The 18,367-nt window shown below is 40.1% G+C and overlaps 1 protein-coding gene across 2 annotated transcripts in view; it reads left to right on the forward strand.

The window, feature by feature from the left end:
• LOC131942094 (uncharacterized) overlaps positions 1-18,367 on the forward strand; it is a 64,570-nt gene that overhangs the window by 24,616 nt on the left and 21,587 nt on the right. The window contains exons 4-6 of one of the 2 annotated variants that reach the window (XM_059301806.1): positions 170-293; positions 5,270-5,525; positions 16,160-17,452. In XM_059301806.1, coding sequence (XP_059157789.1) covers positions 170-293; positions 5,270-5,525; positions 16,160-17,452 — 1,673 coding nt within the window. The remainder of the gene's footprint in view (positions 1-169; positions 294-5,269; positions 5,526-16,159; positions 17,453-18,367) is intronic. The other variant, XM_059301805.1, reaches the window with a different exon arrangement.

Genomic DNA, 18,367 nt, shown 5'->3' on the forward strand with positions numbered 1-18,367 from the left:
CTAATCCCCACACCCAACGCACTGCAGCTCCACCATCTCAAGTCACCATCGCCAACCCCAGCAAACAGAAACCTTAATCCGGAGTTAATCCGCCAAATGATTACGCCCTAATCCTCACCCCCGCTTAACGTATTGCGACCTTCTCTTCCCCCCCCCCCCCCCACTGCAGGTGACCTAGACAACAACGCCAGTGCCGTAGCCCTCCTACACGAGTACATCAACCTGCCCTCTATAGACCGAGATGATCTTAAGGTGGGGGACAAGCTCAATGGCATTATGCTGGACATTATCAGGTAAAGATTTAATGGACATTAGCAGGTAAAGATTTAATGGACATTAGCAGGTAAAGATTTAATGGACATTAGCAGGTAAAGATTTAATGGACATTAGCAGGTAAAGATTTCATGGACATTATCAGGTAAACATTGAGTAGACATTAACAGGTAAAGATTTCATGGACATTATCAGGTAAAGATTTCATGGACATTATCAGGTAAACATTAAGTAGACATTAACAGGTAAAGATTTCATGGACATTATCAGGTAAAGATTTTAATGGACATTAACAGGTACAAATTTAATTAGACATTAACAGGTAAACATTTAAGTAGACATCATCAGGTAAACATTGAATTGGAGTAGACATAATCAGATAAAGTGGACATCCCAGGTAAACATGTAAGTTAACATTACCAGGTATTTATAAGTGGTATGAATACTTCAACTTAGATGAACTCTGTCTAATATTAAAATATGTCTTCATTATACGTAACATTACATAATAGGGTAACGAATAACCTAATCCATAAAGCTCTAATAGTTTAACGAAGATTATCTAGATGTAATAACAAATAAAACCATTTACACCCAATTTAAACATTACCTCAATCTACATAATCAGTGGACAAAATTATCGAAGTTTTAATAGTAACGAATCGCACGGCTTAAAAACTAATTACCAGCAATAAATATAAATGCAGAATACACAATTATGAACACTCATGTCATTAAAGGTTTGTTAAAAAGTTTTATAAAGATAGCAATGCTTTTAAAATCATTGAAAGAAACGTTTAGCTTATGATATTAACCCTTCCATGAACACCGGGTGTGGAATAATAGCATGGAGGTCAATCACTCTAGACTTCTAAATGAGCAGTATTGTAATAAACTAGCAATAGATCATCGGGTGATCGATTAGCTGAATAAACAACCATTAACGGACGTATCGATCTATCCTAAGGCTAGTCAGCACGCATAGATCGATATCTGTATTTAAACAGCGTTACACCCAGATCACTGTGGTCGAGGATACAAACGGTATTTTAAACAATAAAAAAAGCTTTTAACCGACTAGCTACAGTGCTACAATCTAAAATTTTAAACAACACAAATTAAACTTCTGTTAGAGTAACTCCAATGATATGTGTGGTATCGAGATTATCAATTGTTGGGTTAGGTAGTGCTGACCACTTTATACTTTCAAATGCCGAGGTCACAGAAATAGGTGAACTCTACTTCACTTGCCACAACGACCGTCAATTTCGAAAAGGGAACTTACTTTGCTAGTCGTGTTAGGATTAGGGTCACGGATAGGTTCAGGGTTATAGTTATTAAAAATATATAAACAACTGCATTGTTCTTGACGTATTATTTATCAATTTTTATTTGATTATTATTATTTTTTGTTGTTGCTATTTTCCTTCCTTTTTTTCTTATTATTTAAATCAATTTTAAAACTGTGTTACAATATAAATGAAGCATAAATTTATGCCTCATTGCAAAGCCGTCAAATCGTAACACAAATATCAAATGTAGGATAATTGAATGCCCCCCCCCCCCTTAATTTCACATCGACGCAAAGGAAACCAATAAAGAAATAAACATTAATCAGCAGTCATTAATTATTTAGCCTTACGTTCCCCATTATACTTTTCCTAATTCGAAGTGTGTCATTGATTTGTATTTAATTATATGTGTAATTAATGATCTCGTAATATGTGAAGTGATAAAAAATAGTAAATTTTTACTTATTGATTGGAAATTTGTCATGATTTATTCTGTTGCGATTTGGGTTGGTACGATACAACTTAGTAGGTTTTTTTCCTCTGTAGTATTTATTGGTAAATGATAAATTCAGGGAATGATAAATACATTGTACTGCGTGTTTTTTTAAAGTCAAGTGTTTGGGACTTTTTTCCCTGTGTTGTTAATTGGTAAATGATAAATTCGGGAATGATAAATACAAAGTACTACGTGCTTTAAAATCCAAGTGTTTGGGACTTTTTTTACCTGTGTTTTTTTATTGGTGAATGATAAATTCGTGAATGATAAATACAAAGTACTACGTGCTTTAAAATCCAAGTGTTTGGGATTATTTTCTCCTGTGTTTTTTATTGGCGAATGAAAAATTCGGAGCCGGGACGCACGGCATGTTCTGAAATCTGGACCCTTCGTCACCTGAAGTGTCAGTGCCGTCCCCTACATGACAGGCAAGCACCGGACAGGCGTCCGTTGTGTCCAGTCGTGTGTCACCGCCCCGACCTCTGCGTCCAACGGCGTTTGTTTCATTGCCGCGTCACTGACGAATGACTCCAACTTCGTTTGTTTCCGTGCGTCGTCACTGACGTATGACTCCAGGAAACACGTGCCGTGTACGGGGTCAGTCACCCCCCCCTCCCCCACCCCTTCCTGTCATGACCACAGGTGTACGTGCAAGGTGTACACAAGGTGGAGGTGGGGGGTTGTACGTGTATGTGGTCCCATGCCCTAAGGGCTATGCAAGCCCGTCGATTTACCGGCTAATGGAGAAATAAAACATCGATTAGTACGTAGCATAAACAGTAAAGGTTCGCTATAAAACTAACGTAACAATAACGTGTCCCGCTTGGAAATTTAAAAGCTTCGTTTTGTCACTTATGCGGGTTGACATTGAATTTGACAATGTCATACATAGCTCAAACGTTTAATATAAGGATAACTCTAATGAGTTGTGTGGGGGAATTAACCTAATTATGGCCCTTTGACTGGCTCTTCCTTTGTTTCCGTGTAAAATCGTGAATCTGTATGTGAAACGAATAGAGTTTGAAGACGGAGGTCTATCCTCACTAGTTGTCCGACTTGCCCCTCAAACTGTGAAGTGCCCTATTCAAATAATCAGTTTAGCAGGTGAAGCAGTGTTTCTCTGTTAATACTGTCACACTGCATTGCTCTGCCAATGTTAACAATCTGCCAATTATTTTGTTTGACGTCCTGCGAAGGGGTGGGGGTGGAGGGGGAGGTCTTGCTCAGAGGCGTAGCGATCGGGGGGGGGGGGGCAGGGGGGGTACAAATGTCCCCGGGCGCCGACCTTAGGGGGCGCCAAAATGGGTTGTAAAAACAAATTAAAATGTCTTTTCAGCTGCATTTTTGAAGTTTAAGGGGGGGGGGGTGCAAATCAAAAAGTTGAGGGTGGGGGGTGCAAATCGAACTTTGTCCCCGGGCGCCGGGAAGGGTCGTTACGCCTCTGGTCTTGCTTTTCCTGTAATAATTAGCGGAATATTAAGGATAGGTAAGATGGATAGAAAAATCGCCTGTTATTGTGTGACGTCCTTTTTAAAAATCGTCTAACTCTAGTTCAAAGCGACGTCTGTATATTCAACAGTTCTCGGATCCTTGCAGCTAATGTCCTATCTTTCTATTTCTTTTAACTTCTAATCTAAAAACAACTGCTTAGTCAAAACCTTCAATAAAACGAATAGATTTAAAACGATTCCAGAGATTAAAAATTAGATTGGTTAAACCGGCAGGAAAGGTTTAGCCAACATGGGCGCTGTATTTCTAAAAATAAAAATAAAAGTATAGTACTAATACACAATTGTCTTTATCTATTGTTATGTAAAAAAAATCTCAATGAATCATCTGTTTTATTTTCTGACTTCTGGGCATGGATTTAAAATATCATTTACCAGCCTTCTTTTTCTTAACATACGAGCCTATTTAAACATCTAATATCTGCTTTCTAATTAACCTATTTAAACATTTATTGAGTTTTCTGAGCCTATTTAAAAACCCATCACTTAATTAACAACATTTTTTGACCAAAGTTATATCGTTAAAAATAAATAACTCATCATAATCTTCTACCGTTCGTGTCCAAAACACATGGGGCAGATGAAGTAGAGTTCATCTGTTTCAACAACCACGGCATATGTGGTCAGAACTTTGAACTCTGGTGGACTTAGGGGGCGTCCTACGGACTCGAACCCCAAATATAAATAACTGTACCGCCAATAAACTCAGATACCATGCGGAATGTGATAGCTGCGACGTAATGCCATTAATCCTGGGGCGGGGGAGGACGGCAGATGGCCGCTGACACATACCAAGAACTATAACCAAAGTGCAATTTCTAATGGCAGTTGTTTCCCTTGATGGAGCGATGACCGTTTACACGTCATCTAATCCTGGGCGACATGCTCGTTGGCAGGACAGGATGACCAGATGACCTGTCCCAGATTTATAGGGGGCGCTGGAGAGTTTCGTTGTTTTTTTTCAATGCGTCTTTTCCTGCGCTTATATTTCAAGAGTATTAGATCTACTTATACGAAGATTTTGTTCGTAAAAAATATTGTCTATTTTTTATTTTATTTTTAAAAATGTATTAATGTGCTCAGAAAAGTAGATACTATGTGTAAAGTTATAAACAGAAATACATTTGGCGATGTGAATTATCGTGTGTTAAAGGAACGAAATGCTAAGTACTGGAGTGCCACCTGTACGAGAGAAGCAACACGAACATCACGCTCAGTGTTGAATGTTTACTTATCGATAGCAAAACACTAAACTTGTAGCACATTGTAGAAGCACTCGGTTCTTTTATTAATGTCATCGGGTCAATGCAATGTTGTATCCAATTCTTTTCTAAAACATGTGTCGTTGAAGGGGTCAGAGTTTCTTTCAGGCATCTGTTCGGTAGAATTCTACACCCCCCCCTCCCAATATCAACTTTTAACAGTATCCGCAACCCCCCTCCCTGGAGAAAAATGTCTGGAGGAAACACTGGAAGGGGTTCAGTTTTAAGTTTAGAAATGTTTAGAAATCAAGGTTATGGTCAGTAAAATTAAGACGTCGTGTTAGACAAGGATGGTGATACTACTTTCAGTATAGCATTGCATACATCTGGTCCATGTATTAAGTATTAAATATTACGCTTAATTCTTTGCCACTATTTTATTCTATTATGTTAATTTGTACTCAAATTTTTATCTCCCCCCCCCCCCTTCTTTACCAGCAGTCCAAGGACAGATCCTACATTATCTAAACCGGAAGTGAGATACAGCCCCACCCCAACATCTTCGGACTCTCCCGAGTCGGACTCGATCTCGCACGACATCGTCGCCAGTGAGATCGAGGTCGGTACGGAATTTCTCGAGCTCGAGTTCACCCCGTACCTTCCCGAGGACCAGGCGGAAACTGCCGAGGCTGATTACGAGGTTACGGACAATTCCGGCAATAAAACAACAAGAAAACTTCGTGCAGCTAAAGAGGTGAGATGATGAAGTATTTTTTTTAGCAACATACACATCAATGACATAACATGCATTACACCTCAATACATATATCAACAGTAGATTCTTTAATTTATCGTGGGAATATTATTTCAGTGAAATTCTTACATTTGAAATTTTAATTCGGTGTAAGATCTGAGTTAAGATTTTGATCATGATACTGCCAGTCTAGACTAGATTAAATTTTTTTTTTTTTTAGAAAATCAAATTCTTTGCTAAACATTTTTTTGTTTTTCATTACAACTTCAATTAATCTATCAATAAAAAGTTTCATAGCAATTGGAATACATTGTATGACAATGCTGATCGATTAAACACGATCATGTAATAATTCGATGATTAAGTATAATACAGTCCAACCCAAGGGCGGATTGGGTCGCCGTGTGGGCCGCTAGGGTTAGTCCATTAATGGGTCTATAAGGGTTTGATTTTTTTTTTAAAGTATCTATTTTAATCAACCTTTCTGATGTGTCGTTTTAATATTGACGTATATTTTAATTTGTAAAGTGAACCCTTGACTTCATAGGCTTCGATTCTCAGGCTTGGATAGGCGAAAAAATGCACTATGAAAATTTAAGTTGGGAGGGAGCCGCTTTTATTTATTTCCCGGGCCGGTTGTAAACGGCAAGTCCAGCGCTTGTCTAACCTCCAGTTTTGAGCTCAATGCAATCATTAAGATTCTCACCTAGTTCTAGTACTACAAACTTGACTTCTGTTATATTGTGTAGACCTCTAAACAATCATCCAGATTCTCATCTAGTTCTAGTACCACAAACTTGACATCGGTCAGCTTATTATTACCCAATAAACAGTCAAGTGAAGTGAAGCGTGCAAGCCGAACCCCAAAGCGTAGGCGTCCCATAGAATTGCTACAACTTCTGTATTCGAGGCACTAGAAATCTAAAAGACAAGACAGTAGGAAACATATAAAGGAAAACATTCTCGACCCTCTTTAATACTTAATTATACTACAGTAACATAATTATTTGTTTTATTTCTTTCTCTTGTAATGTCAAGATATAAATAAACGCACCCACTTGACCCGTGCCGCCGAAATGAAACAAGCTTAACACTAGAAATGACACTACAGAGCTACAGGCCTATCTAGCCCCATCTGCGAGCTAAATAAGGCCGGTTCCGTTCTGCCCCATATATTAACTTCACAAGCCCCGCTAGGTGGCTGTCATACTTGCAGCTTACTCAACGCTTTGTGGGGCTAATCCTCTACATTAGCCCCAAATTGTATGACGCGGAGTTCTTCTTTTGTAAAAACGTTGCAACTACTGCGAGACTCGCTTTGAATGAATAAACAATATTTATCTCCAGATCTTTCCTCTAATTCTTCGACTGTTGGTACATTTACTTGTTTGTATAGACGTGGTTAGAAGTAGGACAGGAATAGCCACTGCCACAGGGTTAGGTCTTACAACTGGAACAGCTTCTCGCGAGATACTAAATGTGAAACTGGCTTGTGTGATTGGTAGAGTAGATTTGCGGAGGTGTGGATGGTATAGAAGTAGATCGTGAGGTAAGTCAAGATCAAAGGATAAAATAAATACTTTTTGGTGAACTGTTCCAGTCTTTTTTCCCGTACTTTGGGTCGCTGCAGTGAATTTTTATAATTGGATGTTTCAGGTAGGGAAGGGGAAGGGGGGGGGGGTAAGATTAGCGGTGCGTGAATGGGGAGGGGGAGGAGTTTAGCAGTATGGAATGGGGTCAAGCACATAGCATAGGGATGAAATAAAATAGATTTTCGTAATACATGTATTAGGATTTAGCACTACGTTGCTGCCCCCCCCCCCCAACCCCCACCCTCCCATCCCGCAAGTCCTATCTAATACATGACATTCATTGTACTTTAATTTATTTTAACCAATGATAGTCTAGACCATTATAGCGCACATTACATCACAGTACCTTATAATATTTGTGGACTAAATAAAATAACTTATAAAAGTTAGAAATAGCTGTTTATTTATTTGTAACGTTAATTATTTGTTGCATTTTGCACTGTTGTTAATTATTTTTAAAGTTACTTCTCTCCAAACATCGGATGAACAATTGTTCCTTATGATTAGCCAGTAATTATCTATAAACGCCCCACGTGACTAGTTACATCGTCTGCGCGTATAATAAATCTCTGTTTCCTCTAAAGTATGTTATTTAACTGGCCCCAAATCATTCCGTTAAGCGTCCAATCTTAAAGCCCCGCTAAGCGTCCCATCTTAAAGCCCCGCTAAGCGTCCCATCTGAAAGCCCCGCTAAGCGTCCCATCTTAAAGCCCCGCTAAGCGTCCCATCTTAAAGTCCCGTTAAACCAGCAGCCTGTTGAAGCATCTATTTTTGCCTTGGGTAATTTAGCGTCGCCCCGTCATTCACGTTTGATTCATTTACGCTTGAACGATTCCAAAATTACGAACGCCTGAATAATTCCCCCAACCCCCTACCTCCACCCAACCCCACCCTACTCCCCCCAACCGCTGCATTGTTTACATGATTTTATACAGACACTCGTGGTATTTGTTGTCAACAGACGCCATCTTTAAGTTTCAATTAAAGGAATTAAAAATATTTTAATAATAAAAGCAGATGACGATCTTCCGGTATTGCTAAACCAGTGCTGAGAATCGTCAGGTGTTTAAAGTAGGTCAACCTTGCACCTGACCTAATTAATGGACCAGATTTAAATAGTGCTTGAGTTCTAACGAGTTCGGGAGTTCTAACAATGCGTACCTTCTGACAATGCGCCAGTTCTGAAAATGCGTAAGTTTCAAAAAGGATCTGTTTTCAAAATTCAGTAAATTAAAATTTATTTTTAAAGAAAAAAAATGTCAGAATTATTAACTTTCTGGTTAGTGTTAGTAAAATTCATGCTAAATATAAAAACAGTAATGATTCACACTGACATTACATCGGTTTTATTTGTAAATATATATATAAAAAACACCTTGGCTTTAGAAGTACTCAAGTCGCAAAAAAAAAAAAAAAAATAATAAAATAAACATTTTGATACGAAAGTATTCACAAATGTAGAAAGATTGTATAGGCTAAGTTTATTCAATATGATTTTCCTGTATAACCAAAAGGCGTATTTCAGCTTATTTTTTTTGGCCAGAAGGTAGAATTTCACCTAAGCACTGTTCGTTTGGTTTGATGGTTATAAAAATGTGGGTTTTAGAAATCAAAGCATCAAAGCCTTAAGTCGTTTTGCAGAAATTCTGAACAATAAAGTAGGCCTTAAGTATATTTAAAAATATTTCAATGACTTTATGAATCATCGCAGAGTTTTCTAAATTATTCTTAAATTGCTTGCACATTTTCTGAATGCACAAATTTCATGATGTAAACTTAATCCCTAATCGTAGGATGAAATACTTCACTGGAAACAGATACCCCCTTTGTTGGATTAAGTGTTCTATCGCTGTAGGCTACAGCTCGTAAGTTTTCTCAAAGTCGTTCCAGAGTTTGAGGTATTTGAAGCGCTGCCCTTGAACGACTTTGCTTTTTAGACCGGTGAAGTGTTTTTTAAAGTATTAGAGGAGGGGGGAGGTTGGTCTTTGCTCCAACGGTCTCCCAAAATGGGTGCGTAGTCTGTTACTGGGTGTAAGATTAGGGAGGATGGAGTGAAGGCCCTTGCTACAGTAGACTTGCTACAGTAGACTTGCTACAGTAGACTTGCTACAGTAGACTTGCTACAGTAGACTTGCTACAGTAGACTTGCTACAGTAGACTTGCTACAGTAGACTTGCTACAGTAGACTTGCTACAGTAGACTTGCTACAGTAGACTTGCTACAGTAGACTTGCTACAGTAGACTTGCTACAGTAGACTTGCTACAGTAGACTTGCTACAGTAGACTTGCTACAGTAGACTTGCTACAGTAGACTTGCTACAGTAGACTTGCTACACTTGCTACAGTAGACTTGCTACAGTAGACTTGCTACAGTAGACTTGCTACAGTAGACTTGCTACAGTAGACTTGCTACAGTAGACTTGCTACAGTAGACTTGCTACAGTAGACTTGCTACAGTAGACTTGCTACAGTAGACTTGCTACAGTAGACTTGCTACAGTAGACTTGCTACAGTAGACTTGCTACAGTAGACTTGCTACAGTAGACTTGCTACAGTAGACTTGCTACAGTAGACTTGCTACAGTGGATACCATAAGGACCTATCGCCAACGACAAGGGGTGGCGGGCGGGGGGGGGGGCATGCCCTTGTTCTGTTCTAGTTTCCAACCATTGAAGGTAGGTGTGTGTGTGGGGGGGGGGGGGGGGTGAAGGTCGAGTTTTTAGTCAACCACTGAAGGTGTGTGTGGGTGGTGTTTGGGGGGGGGGGGGGCGGGGGCCGAAGGGTCTGGTCGAGTTTCTAGTCAACCAATGAAGGTGTGTGTGGGTGGAGTTGGGGGGAGGGGGGGGGGGGGGGGCTGAAGGTTCTGGTCGAGTTTCTAGTCAACCACTGAAGCTGTGTGTGGGTGGTGTTGGAGGGGTGGGGGCTGAAGTTCCATGCTTCAAGGTTGTGGTCGCGTTACGATTCAACCATTGAAGATGTGTGGGGGCGATTGAGCTCCTTGCTGCAGCGGTCTGGCCGAATTTTCAGTCAACCAATGAGTACCCGAGTACTTACTTCCCCTCCCCCCTCCCCCTATTGTGTAACCGCCCCCTGTATCGTTTACCCCGCTGCCATGTCGTAGAGCGACCTGGCTAAAGTGTGGGTCAGGAATGTTGTCTGGTTATAGGACACTCCGGCACATTTCTAGAACTCGCTGAATAGAGAATAATTGGTAGGGGGGGGGGAGATCTATACTGTTTTGTAAACTAGCGCAGTAACAGCCACGTGAAGTTCTTTTATAAGTGAAGTCAATAAGTGCAAGGAAAAAAAAATATCAAAACCAGTTTTTCATTCAAGTTGTTTTGTGCGGGGGTGTAAGTTAAGGGTGTAAAATATATATCACTTTAAAAATTAGGTTATGTATGTAATAATTATACGGGGGCTTAATATATGTCCTAATATGGTAAAAACATATTGAGCCCCTTTATATTATTTTATAAAATTAACTAGCTGACCCGTCACGCTTAGATGGCATCTAACTAATAAGAAAGCAAATTAATCTGCTCTTAACTACGAAATAATACATCATTGATACAAGTTATCAAGTACTTTATTAAAGTTGGTGTTAAACACAAATTCTGTGTGAGGTGCTGTTAAAATATCCAAACGGGGTATCAGTTTGCGATATCAATTATTCCTAGATGCCTAATTAAATGTTCAGTTAATTAGAACTCGGGTTATTTAATTGTAAACCACGCAGGCACTCTATTTTTCTGGACATTTGAAGTTGAGGCGCGGGTTAGTCTATACCACCCTAGGGTAGGTCATTAGTTTGCTCTTTGAGAACCTTGTGTGTATCTTAATCACGGTTCAGAAAAATGCGCAATCGGAAAAATGCGCAAACAGAAAAATTCGCAATCGGAAAACTGCGCAAACAGAAAAATGCGCAATCGGAAAACTGCGCAACACAGAAAAATGCGCAGATATAATATAATCATACTAGTATACTTTAATTTTGTCCTATTTCGTGCGAATATGTTTTATTATGCTACAGTGTAAATGAAGTCAATGTTTACTAATGTCTATAAAGGCTAAATTTAAGAAAAACAAAATGCCCTTGAGCGCAGTTTTCCATTGCGAATCTTTCCGGTCACCCTTGATCACCATGGGCAAGGGTGAGGTAGAACACCCATTAGAACACCCCTTAGCAACTACCTACGTGTCAGGGGGTCTCTCGACACAACTCCCATGTCTAAATTGTGTTGATGCCAGAAGCCTTTACTAAAGGGTACACAACAGCTTCCCAAAGTTTCATTGCGATCTGTTCAATGGCGTAATAATAAAAGACAAACATAGAAACAAACATAAATTCATATATCAACAGCTAGAATATTTCAACGACGAAGTCGGACGAAGTAACAGAAAGCTCCCCCCACCTCTACCGTACTGCCTCCCCTCCCCCATCATCACCCCTCCCTTACCATTTCCACATTGTGAGTCAGTCTCTAAATACATAGCTCTTAAAATTTAGTTTATTCCTCATCACTACCAATGGCATGGAAATAAAATGCTATATATGTACCAATGACATCACATAAAATATTACCAAACATGCAGATAACCGGTATCATCACGTGATGTATTAGTCATGAAAAACATTACAGCAAGAATTATTCATAAGCAACTAGCTTCTATGTCGCAACTTAATTTTAATAAATAATAGGAACATAAATTCCCCCCCCCCCCACTTACTCGTAATCTGAATGAGCTAAGACAACTACCTTTACATACGTCACCCAATCCTACACCCACACATACGTTACATGAGATTACACCCAAAAATCGCTACATGCCATACGAGCATAAAGTAATTCATTCAATCAATATCCGCCACCCCCCGCCATAGTATTGTCCGCTAATCAAAGATCTCCAGTGTCCTCTGTCTTGTCGGTTCCATGTTCTCAAGTTGACTGCATGTGTAACCCTAGCCTACTCCCACGTATTTTACATGTTACCACTGAATACACTGAACCACTTTTAGGTGTCACCCGGTCCTACAACAGTGTTTCTGTATGGCATCTCTACATGGTGCACTGCCCCCCCCCCCCCCTCCCAGGGCACTTTGACCGTCCCCACTCTCGGTGGAAATTTTTAAAAATATAATCCATATAGAAATTACATAATTAACTAGTGTCCCCTCCCAACCCCCTCCCTCCCCGGAGAGAAATGCATAAAAGAAACCCTGTCCTACCCACGCGTTTTTAAATTTACCAGATCGTACACCCACACAATTTAAAACAAGTTTTATATTATTCTTATAGATTCTAAAAATCGAAACAATATAAAAAGCCCGCTGGTATTCGCTTAGGCCTACTGAATATTTATGACGCTGTGAAATGACGTCACATATCCTGGTCAGGTTGACTTTTAGATTTTGATCTCCCCCGCCCAACCAAACCGTCACAGCCTTGACATTTACCTCCCTTTACGATAAGGATTATTGCACAAGTCGAAACTAATTCTGGGCGGGGCGGGTGGATTATAAGCATTTAACTTTGAAAATGTGTGCCCCCCCACATACCTTACCTATAAAATCTTATTCTCACATCGACAGGTGAAATTTTTTTTTTTTTTGAAGATGAAATTTTCGTGTGGGAGTTGTTTGTTGGTTAAAGCATGGCCTGGGGAATACCATGTACGGTTTTCTTAAAACAATCGTCGATCTCATCATTGAAAGGCGACACGAACACGCGTTGTCCTGGCTTATAAAAACAATAAGAAAAATTCAATTTAAATGAAAGGTTACTAAAACTATACTTTGATGTGCGAATAATATAACTTAACACAAGAAACTCGGACATTATTTCATTATCGTGTTAATATAAATACACACACACACACACACACACACACACACACACACATATATATATATATATATATATATATATATATATATATATATATATATATATATATCATGCATACATCTTAAAATCTATTTTAGTTTGAATACGTGCTAGTACTTAGTCAATTAACTGCGATGGGTACCTGACCATCTTATACTGAGATACATCCTATGGATAGTTAGGTCCAAAGACGAACTCTACTACCGCCAATAAACTAGTGACTAACAAAATGTCAAGATCCCATTTTCAAATCCGCCCCCCCCCCTCCCTCATTCTTGTCTTGACATTACTTGACAAAATTTGGCAGTCAACGTAAATCCCCCTTGTCGACATTTACCTTAATTGTAATTAGACCTTTTAATGGGCGATTAGCAGATCAATCGAGACTGGTATAAATTGCCCATTACGGTCTTGTACTTACTAATCTCCTTCTATTGTGGATGTGTTTGACTGAAGTAGACACGGTAGTCGGTCTTTAGATTGTGACACCAAAACTATTGCGGACAAAACTATCTAGATATCTGTTCGACTTATTTGAAGTTTGAGAGCGATGACCGTTGTTTTTTTTTTTTTAATCTAAAACAAAAAACGGTTCAACTTATTTGAAGTTTTTGATACAAAGAACGTTGTCTTGCGCTTAAAGAATCGCAAATTCAGCAATTTTAATTTCTGTAGTAGCATAATTCTAATTAGTATTCTAATTAGTATGTTTGAAAATTAGTAAATATTACATCAGGTAGCATCACAAGTCGGTTGGGGGGAGGGGGGTAGTGGACGGTAATGCGTGCATCATCTTAGGAAAAGATACCAAGATTAAGTGTACGTTATATATATTATTTTTTACTGAGGAAATCCTCCTTGTTCTTTTAATTAATTTCTAGATCTACTTCTTAAAGAAGCCAAAATACAATGTGGTACTCGGATGTGTGTTGACACCATAATATTATAACTGGAGGAATGACAAATGCGATTCACAAATCGTAAATCGAATAATTTTTCAGTGCGTAGCGTATTGACCTATGGTAAAATAATTAATTATCTACAGTTAGTGGATGTCCGGAGTCCACTCCTTTAACACTAGGGCTGGATGTATCAGCGAAGACGCCAGGACATCTATCAGTTTGTTCCTGTAGTTACCTGTTGCAGGTGAACTAGGGGACTTTCCTCGCACTCTGACGCTACACTAGTGACTAAATGATAGGCGTGCTACAGTGACTAAATGACATTCATGCTACAGTGACTAAATGACAGTCATGCTACACTACAGTGACTAAATGACAGTCATGCTACAGTGACTAAATGACAGTCATGCTACACTACAGTGACTAAATGACAGTCATGCTACAGTGACTAAATGACAGTCATGCTACACTACAGTGACTAAATGACAGTCATGCTACAGTGACTAAATGACAGTCATGCTACAGTGACTAAATGACAGTCATGCTACACTACAGTGACTAAATGACAATCATGCTACAGTGACTAAATGACAGTCATACTACACTACAGTGACTAAATGACAGTCATGCTACACTACAGTGACTAAATGCTACACTACAGTGACTAAATGACATTAATGCAACACTTCAGTGACTAAACTGCAGTCTGACGCTGGTCTATACAACGTCTGCGCAATGACTGTCGTTTATTTTTTAGACTGCTAGTACCTTTTAGTTTACATACGATACAGGAAACTAAACAATAATTGACGTAAAAATGATGGTGATGGCATACCAGAGGCGTAGTCACCCTTCCCGGCGCCGGGGGACGGTCTTTCGATTTGCACTCCCCCCCCCCCCCCCCCGCTAAAGATTTCGATTTGCACCCCCCCCCCCCCCTCAACATTTTGATTTGCACCACCTTCCTCAAACTTTTGATTTGCAGCCCCCCCTCAAGATTTCGATTTTTCTTTTCCAACCCCATTTTTGGCAACCCCCTAAGGTCGGCGCCCGGTGACATATGTCCCCCCCCCCTGCCCCCCCTCGCTACGCCTCTATGGCATACTGCCTAGATCGCTCTGGCTGGACAGGAGTTAACATTAATTATGAATAAAACTGTAAAAAAAAACTTGTTCTTTTCCATTTTCTAAATTAAACGTCTGGGTTTTTTAAAGAATTTCTGCACCTTTGTAAAGATGTAAACTTTTAAACTCCACCCTCCACAGACCCCCCCCTCCTCCATATATTCTCATCAACTACCTCTATCCCCTTTTAGCATGTTATAGGATTTGTCCCTCAATTCGATTATTATCAAAGTTGATATGTTATTAGTAGTTGTCATAATTCGCCTTGTAAAGTTAAAGAACTGCATGTTGACAAATGTCGGTAGATTTTGCAATAATAGGTAACTTCGCTATAATCGTGTTCAAAACATCCTATATTTCAGCTGTTATCGAGTATCTTAGCTTGAATATTTGTGTGTGTTCCCGTGATTTCGCTTGTAAACTCGCATTATTTTTTGTTTGTTGTAGAGTCGATGTGTTTGCGCGTGTGAGTGCTTGAATGTGTCGACGTTGATTTTCATGTGCATTTACATTTTATTTGTGTTTGTGGGGTGTTTGTTTGTCTGTGTGTATGTTTTTATTTTATTTTTTTAAAATTTGTGTTTGTATACGCTTTTGTACGTCTGCATTTTTTATTTTCGTATTTATTTACGTGTAGATTTCGTATGTTCCTGTGTCTTTTTACGTGCGTGTATGCGTGTTTTTGGTGTGCGTGTATGCGTGTTTTTTGTGTGAGCCTCTGTTAACTACATCAGGCTGACATCACAAACGGTTGTAACGGTTGAAACTGACGTCACTTCGGCGCACGTCAGAGCACGCCCTGCCTCCTTTGATCACTCTACTTCACCACGCCGGCGCAGTCACATCAAAAAGAAAACAATTAAATTAATCTTATTCTGCTTGCAGACCCCCTAATGGTGTTTTTTTCCCCTCCTTTACACACAACTGATGTAACTTAACACACCTGAGTTCGTTCACAGCTCCACTTCTGTAATAGGTTTTTCCCATTTTTTTTTCTTTTAATGTTTCAAAGCAATCAAGACAATATCTTGTACTTTTCCATCATTGTAAATCGGCCGTTTTTTCTACGATTAACTTTAAATCCTAGTAATCCTTTTTTTTTTCTTTTTTTTCATTCCGCTGAATTAGGCCAAAGGATTGGCCCAGCAGAAGCGACAAGAGGCCAAGAGAGCGCCCCGGAAGTCCCGGGCCAAGACTGATGTTGTGACCAGCACCTCCAACCATTTGACGAAACAGGGCCCAGCGGCTCCCCGTAGGTCGTCCTCCGACTCCCCCCTCCCCACTGGTCAACAAGCAAACACTGACGTGTCCGGTCATCAATTTCAATCTAAACGGGCGGTCGTCGTGACAGATCTCTGCGGGAACCAGTTACAGCGCGGTCACGTGACCACCGTCCCCGCCCCCGCCGCCTCCCCGAGAACTCACCAGGACCTGGTTCACAACACAGCCTCACCGAACATCATCATCGTCGACAGCAGCGGACACGTCGTCCAGTCCTCGCAAAAACCCGAACCGGATTCGAACGCGCAGCTGATCACCTTAGTGAGCACAACCCTGAAACCAACCTCACCAGCCACAGTACCGTCAGCATCACACACCGCCGGACAACCAGCATCACCACCGACAACCGCAGCAGCATCGCAGAATGCTGCAGCGTATGAGGTTCTAGTGAAGGAGAATACGTTCTTGAAGAAAGCGCTCTCGGATAAGATTCGATCCCGGATCTCCGCGGAAGAATCGCTCAACGCCATGCCAGCACACAGCCTGCAGTTTTTAACTGACGATGTCCACAGTATTGGACTGGACAGTAAATATTCTCCTCTAGCCGCTATCAAGCAAGAGGATTCTTACTTAGACTACGTCGACCAACAGTACACGTACGACCCCGAGTTAGCCCACACGGTACCGGCATTAAACAACTGTTCTGGAATAACTATAACCTCCTGCTCCAACGTAGCGCAAAATTTAGTCTCCGTTTCCATGGCGACCTGCGACGACGCCAGATCCCAGAATGACACAATGTCCGCCAGTTCCTTACAGCGGTTACACGGCGGGAACCTCGACCACACCTACAGCCCCGAGCACCGCCACCAGCACTACGCCAGCAACCACCAGCTCCACACCGGCGACATCCAGGACGCCATGATCGTCCAGTCGCCCCAGGGTCAGTACCTGCACGTGCTGCAGCCCCTGCAGCAGATGGACGCCCAGGTGACCAGCAGCAACCAAAACAATTACTACTTCTACCAGCGGGGCGCCAACGCCCCCATGCAGGAGGCGGAGAAGCCGGTGACGGTGGAGTACCACCAGCAGTACTACACCAACGGCTACCCCAGCTTTCTGACCGCCGACAGCTACAACATGAAGTCACCAGACAGCGGCTTCTACGAGCCAAGTTTGTCTCCAATCTCTGCCTCCCTTGTAAGTACACAAATGTCAATACGTCATGCTTCCATATTGTAAGTACACAAAAGTTTATACTTAAAACATCCATATTGTAAGTATACAAAAGTTTATACTTCAGACATCCATACTGTAAGTACACAAAAGTCTATACTTCAGACATCCATATTGTAAGTACACAAAAGTTTATACTTAAAACATCCATATTGTAAGTATACAAAAGTTTATACTTCAGACATCCATACTGTAAGTACACAAAAGTGTATACTTCAGACATCCATACTGTAAGTACACAAAAGTTTATACTTCAAACATCCCCCATATTGTAAGTACACAAAAGTCAATACGTCAGGCATCAATAAAATCTCAAGTACTACTGGTAGTGCGTACTAAGCTTTATGGGAATTTAACTATCTTTTTATAGCATTATTAAAGCTAGTGAAGTAACAGTTGGTAGAGTTTACAATGCTATTGAGATCGTTTAAAATGTTTCTTCACAGAAGTTAGGGAAATTAAATGTGGTATATTAAATATATGGGAGGTTGAGAGAGAAATATAATCGTGCACTTGTTCGGGTGTGTGTGTGTGGGGGGGGGGGGGGGGCTATTTGAAGCTGATCTCTCACAGACAGATATGGATAAATTTTTGTGAGCCTTTTTGTAAATATAATTAAACAAACTGAATTACCAACACAGTGGCTAAATAACTGTATCTGCTAAATTCATCAACTTGAATGGTCTACTAGTTAACTTTAATTTTAGCTAATGACTTAATGAGATAAAATTTGATCCGTTATTTTTTTTTTTGAAGAGTAGGCGTAAAGATCTATTACTTTATTACTTGAAAATTCACCGTAGAATTAATGTAAATGGATTAATTTAATTGGATTAATCTTTTAGAATTTAGTTTAGCTTAATGTATTTGCATTTCTGG

The sequence above is a fragment of the Physella acuta genome, unplaced genomic scaffold (genome assembly GCF_028476545.2).
Source record: "Physella acuta isolate Inbredline_101_S28 unplaced genomic scaffold, ASM2847654v3 ptg000387l, whole genome shotgun sequence".
NCBI lineage: Eukaryota > Metazoa > Mollusca > Gastropoda > Physidae > Physella > Physella acuta.